The sequence below is a fragment of the Parus major genome, chromosome 1A, assembly GCF_001522545.3.
Source record: "Parus major isolate Abel chromosome 1A, Parus_major1.1, whole genome shotgun sequence".
Lineage (NCBI taxonomy): Eukaryota > Metazoa > Chordata > Aves > Passeriformes > Paridae > Parus > Parus major.
In genome coordinates, this window is record NC_031773.1 from 66,707,252 (window position 1) to 66,712,805 (window position 5,554).

The window sequence follows — 5,554 nt, forward strand, 5'->3', positions numbered from 1 at the left end:
GTCCATTCTCTTGGATTGAACATGTTAATCACGAACTAATTGATCTGTGACTGTCACCACCACACCCTTATTGACCACATGCAAAGGCAATTCCAAAGCAATCATGAAAATCACCCACTTCCTGCTTTCTAGGGCATTTATAAGGCTCAGTCAATTACTCCCTTTTCCTTGTAACCCCAAATTTGGATAAATGAAGCCACATGAGGACTAAGCCATCCCTGCTTGGAGCCCTCCTCTCTGTGCTGGTTGTTATGATGTGACTCTTTGTGAGCTGCTAGCACCCATGAGAACAGGTAAACTTGGCACTCTAAAGGAAAACAGAGTATTTTACATCCAAATGTCTATTGGAGCAAGAGTTTCTTTCCTTATGTTTTCTGCCTGGTGTTAAAATACAGTTGTATTTGCTTAAAAAAAAAGAAAAAAATCGGGTTTTTTTTATGAGCAGTTAAATAAAAGTGGCTTCACACAACAGAAGATATGTGAACCTCTGAGGTAAAACACTTTTCTCTGCCCTATTTTTATTTGAGATGGGCTTCTTTTAGGCTTTGATGAAGAAACTAACCTGAGTTATACTTTTGATTTCTCTAGTTGGTTTGCTCAAAGGAGAACCATTTTAGCTACCATAGATCAGAAAACAGATATAGTTCTTAGCATGTTATAAGTCACAGTTGTTTTCATCCCCCATTGACTGTCTCTGCAAACTGTGAGGTTTTTGCTGTCTGAGTTCCTGCTTTAAACTTGTAATAGATTAAAAAACATATTAAATTTTAGGCAACAACCTATTAATACTCAAATTTAAGCTTCAGAGGTTTTTAGGCTTAGTGTTTGAATCATGATAGCTCTTTTTATTTTTTTATTTATTGTAGGTAATCTTGGAATCTTTATTCATACTCGTTATATACTATTGTGCTTTTGTTTTGTGGTTTAGCACTTCTCAGATTCTAAACAGATCTGAAGAGGCCGAATTTGAGTAGTTAAAAGGACAGATGGACGCAAACAGCAGAGCCCATGTCTCAAAAAAATGTCATCAGAAACACTAAGAGCTCTGTTTAGAGGAGCTGACCTGATTTTCCACTTCCTCTTAACATGTGTAGGCATTAAATTTGCACAGGATAGATGTGGGATGCTTCCACTTGTAGGTGGGAGCATTTTGAACAGGTGTTAGTGATCTTAATGAGCCCCACAAAATGGAAAAACTGGCCTGGGAATGGAAATCAGCAAATTTTGCTGTGGATAAAGTAGCAGGAACATTATAAAGCACTGTGAGTTGGGCTCTTCCTAATTCCCTTGCAAGGCTGTAATGACTTTGGTTTGATTTTAAAGAGCATTGCCTGTGCCCCTTTAGGTACAGGATAGAATCTGCCTTAGGAAATAGTTATGGGTTAGGTTGCTCTTTTTTCTTTTGATAGTAAATTCAACTTGCTTTATTTTAACATATGCTTTTCTAACTTATACCTAGTAGCATTACTTTTTTTTATAATTACCTTTATCTCAATTTCAACCAGAAAAAAAAAAAATAGAAAGAAATAACACAATCACTGGATAATGTTAACCTTAAAAAAAAAATCCTTGTCTTTATCTACTCACTGTTTTCCCTTTGTTGCCTAATTAAAGTATTGGATTACTTTAACCAAATTATTTTCTCAATCTGTTATTTGAATTCTGCTGAAAATGTTAGCTTTCATGTGTTTGTAAACCTTTATCTTTAACATATAAATTGAGTTTAGCATACAGTATTGGATTCACATAATTTAATATGCAATATAATTCTGGGGAAAAATCTTATTCACCCCCAAATGAACTAATTAAATAAACTATTTAACTTCCTAGTGTTGCTAAATTCAGAAGCCAAAACGTTTCACTTAGCTCTTTGATTATTTTGTTTCGGTTTGCTTTAATACTCTTTGATCCTATATGTAATATCTCAAAAGTGACAGGTGCCCTAAGAAATTGTAGTAGCAGAGTGTGGAATTCAAAGCCAGACTCTTACCAGCCTGCTAATGACAGTGGGGGAGCACAGAAGGATCCCTGAAACTCAAGCTGATCTCCTCAAAAAAAGCAAAATACGAGCCCGCCTGAGGCAGCCAGCAAAGAGAAGTGGGAGAAAGGCTTTTGGAACCACATGGCTGACAAGGAGCAGCCACCTGGGAGAAGTGAGCGTGCTGGGAAGCTGCCCCAAGCTGAGAAGAAGCTCCACGAGGCTGTTTGTGTGCTGCTGGTGGAGCTGTGCGAGAGGTTCACCTTCTTCGGCATCGTGTGCAACATGATCCTCTTCTGCACCGCCAAGCTCGGCTACCGCAGCTACCAGGCAGCCATGGTCAATATGTGCTTCGTGGGCACCTCCACGCTCACACCAGTGCTGGTGGGCTGGCTGGCAGAGTACCTGGTGGGGAGGATCAAGCTGGTGTGCATCTGCATGTTCCTGCACTTCCTAGGTGGGTGACTGGAGGCTGTGTGGTGTTTTACTAATTGTCTGGCAGAAACGCGCTGTGTTTGGCATCTGACTGTTTTTCCCAGCTTCTTTTAACACCTTCTCAGCTCCTCCTGGTGCCTAGAGAGGCTGGAAGAGAGGCTGGACAGAGATAAAGAAATAAAGTGGATATTTATTAAAAACCCTTCAAAGGATGCACCTTGGGCAGTACAAGAGCCTGGCTGTGGCTCCACCCAAGATGGACCCTGGGTCAGGAGTTTTCACACTTTTATAAGTTTTGGTCCATTTCCATATTGGGGTTAATTGTCCAATTACAGCTTCAGGTGATGAAATCACATCCTCTCAGTTTGCTCCCCTCAAATCACAGTTTATAATTTTTGGACCTGAAGCTGCAAGAGTGTCCTTGGTTCTCAGGCAGAAAATTGTTTTGTCTAATTACCCTGTGAAGAGAATGTGCTAATACTTTATATGAAGTTCAGAGTCACACACTAATGCAGTAGAGAATCTGGAAAATACAAAATTTAAAACTTAAGGCATCACTCCTCTGCAAAATGCACTGCAGTGTTTTCACCTCTGTAGTTTTCTGAGGCAATGCTCTCAACAACACAAAAAAAATGTTTGTGTGTGCATCTTTAGCAGCTGGTGCACTTCTCAAGTGGGTCAGCTATTGACAGCGTGGATGCCCAGCTCTTCCAATTGGTCCCTAAGGTTATTAGTGTTTGGCACAAATGCAAGGCTTCAGGGAGAAAGAAAATTTAGGAACTGCTTCCCCGCTGCTAGGAGTAAGGTTCTGTGTAAAGCTACAAAGGGCTTTTGTATTTGGTCAAGAGGAAAAGTATTTAATACCACTATAAACAAACTTTGCCTTCAGTTTGCCTTTGCCTTTTCACTGAGGTCCTGTCTTCTGTTGGCACGTTCTGAATCTTCCCTGGGTATTATTTTGAGCACTTTTTACCAGAAAAAGCACTTCTCAAACAAAATCCACCTGTTCTATAGCAGGTAGTGCATCTCCCATGCACCATTTTGGCCTCCTAGAGTAGGACATCTCCCAGCACAATCTGCTGGTTACTCTGTCAAATTAAACCAAGTTGATACAAATGCTTCTTGCTTGAACCAGTTGTTGAGCAAGTCTGATTTCTACACTAGCCAGCCACATTGTTATTAAGACATGCAATAAAGCAAGTAAAAAAATAAAATCAGAGTAATTCCCGTTATGTTCTTGAGCTGATTGCAGAATCATTATTCAAGTAGTCTGGAAAAATGTTTGCTTTTGTGTTCCACTCTTTCTCCCCTGGTATTCTGGTTTAAACCTCTTCCTGCCACTTGTCCTTTCAGTTCATTTCTTAAAGCAGAATACTGGAGACACAAACACAATTTGATGCATTTGGGTATTGTTTTATCTAGAACATTTCTTCCTTTGGAGGTAAATCATTAAACATTACTGATGTGTTCAAGTTTAATGCACAGTTATAGTAGTAGCTAAATACTGGTGTTGTTGAAATATCAATATATTTTAAGCTTAGTGTCCAATAAAACTTGAACAATCTATAACTGACGAAATTCAAAGGACTTGCTTTGCAGACTAGAAGTGGCAAATGCAATTCATGGCAGTGCTTCTATAGTTAAATTCTATAAAAATTATATTTTCTATGAAGCTGCTACAGAAAAAAAAAAGTTTTCCACAGAAGTTTTGAGAATTTATTTCTTAAATTATGGTTCCAACTGCAATTCTGGGATTTTAGAAGACAGGGGTGGGGGGGAAAAAAAAAAATCTGCACTCCACTGTAGGATGTTTTGTGGGGTTTTTTTTAGCTAATTGGTGGTTCAGTTGGTAGAAGTATCTGAATCTTTACAAGCCCTTCAGAGGAGGTTTGGTTTTCAGAGGTCCATAGTGGTATTGGTTTACATAGCAACATCCAAAATGTTTCTGCCTCTACAGAATTCTGCCTCTCCCTCTTTACGCTTTTCTGGTTGTGTTTCCATCTGTCTTTTCAACAAATGTCAAAACTCCAAAAAATGTCTTATTCATCTGATTCTAATTCCTTTCAAATGACAATTTTCTTCCCATTCCAGGCACAGCACTGTTACCTGTAGTGTCATTCCCCTTTGAAGACATTTACATCGACAGACGTCACGTTCTTCTCACCCTCCCCAAAAGGGAGCAGAAAATCGTCTTCTACTTTGCTCTCCTCACAGCCAGCCTGGGAATAGGAGGCATAAGAGCCATTGTGTGTCCACTGAGTGCCTACAGCCTCGAGGACTGTGGCCCAAAGGAGCTGCTTTCATTTTTCAACTGGTTGGTAATTTATTGTTGGTTAAATATCCGCTGGGAGTGATGGAGCGTTGAAATGCGCGGCTGAAATTCAAAGGTTCTGTGCGTGGTGGGCTTCGTGTTTTGTTTTTAATGGCAGAACTTTGAGATTTTGGAAGAGTTTCCAAGAGTTAAAACTTTTCCTGGCTTTTTCCTTTTGCTAGTAGGTGAGAATCTATTTTTGTCCTCCTACAGAAGTGTTCAGTCAGAGTTTTCAGGATTAAACAGTTTGTCCAAATACTCGCAAGTCTTGCTAACCTTACTGTTGGAACAACATACTCATTTGCTTTTCTGCCTTTAACCTGCCTATGTCTTTAGGATATTTTGCTCCTAAACAGTGGCAAAATTCAATGATATATTGGGATTTACACCAGGATAAATTTTTAGCAGTGTCAGGCAGCAGTAGGCTGCTGGTTTGCTGGAAATCAGGATTGTGAGAATCTCAAACTGAACTCAGTGGTAGAGATCTGCTGTATTATTTCAGCTTTTTTGCTGTGAGGTTCTGGCATCTGATAAGCCACTTAGCATTTGTGTTTTTATTAAATTTTTTCTCATTCTTTAGGAAAAATTGCTCTGAAAATTATCTTAAAAATCAGGGTTTGGATTTTTTATGCATTTTTTTATTAACTATTTCTTTCTCCATGCATTACCAGGGAGGTGATTTCTGTTGGTTTGTTCGCCCTTATTTGCCCCTTCTGTAGCCATATAGAGAGTGCTATAATTTCTAATATAACATAATTTCTAATATAACATAATTTCTAATATAACATAATTTCTAATATAACATAATTTCTAATATAACATAATTTCTA

The 5,554-nt window shown here is 38.8% G+C and overlaps 1 protein-coding gene across 1 annotated transcript in view; it reads left to right on the top strand.

Moving 5' to 3' along the window:
• Positions 1-216: 216 nt before the first annotated feature.
• Positions 217-5,554, top strand: part of SLC15A5 (solute carrier family 15 member 5) — a 31,859-nt gene continuing 26,521 nt past the window's right edge. The window contains exons 1-3 of the mRNA XM_015627168.3: positions 217-293; positions 1,932-2,435; positions 4,505-4,727. Of these exons, the coding sequence (XP_015482654.1) occupies positions 2,123-2,435; positions 4,505-4,727 (536 nt within the window). The 5' untranslated portion in view covers positions 217-293; positions 1,932-2,122. The remainder of the gene's footprint in view (positions 294-1,931; positions 2,436-4,504; positions 4,728-5,554) is intronic.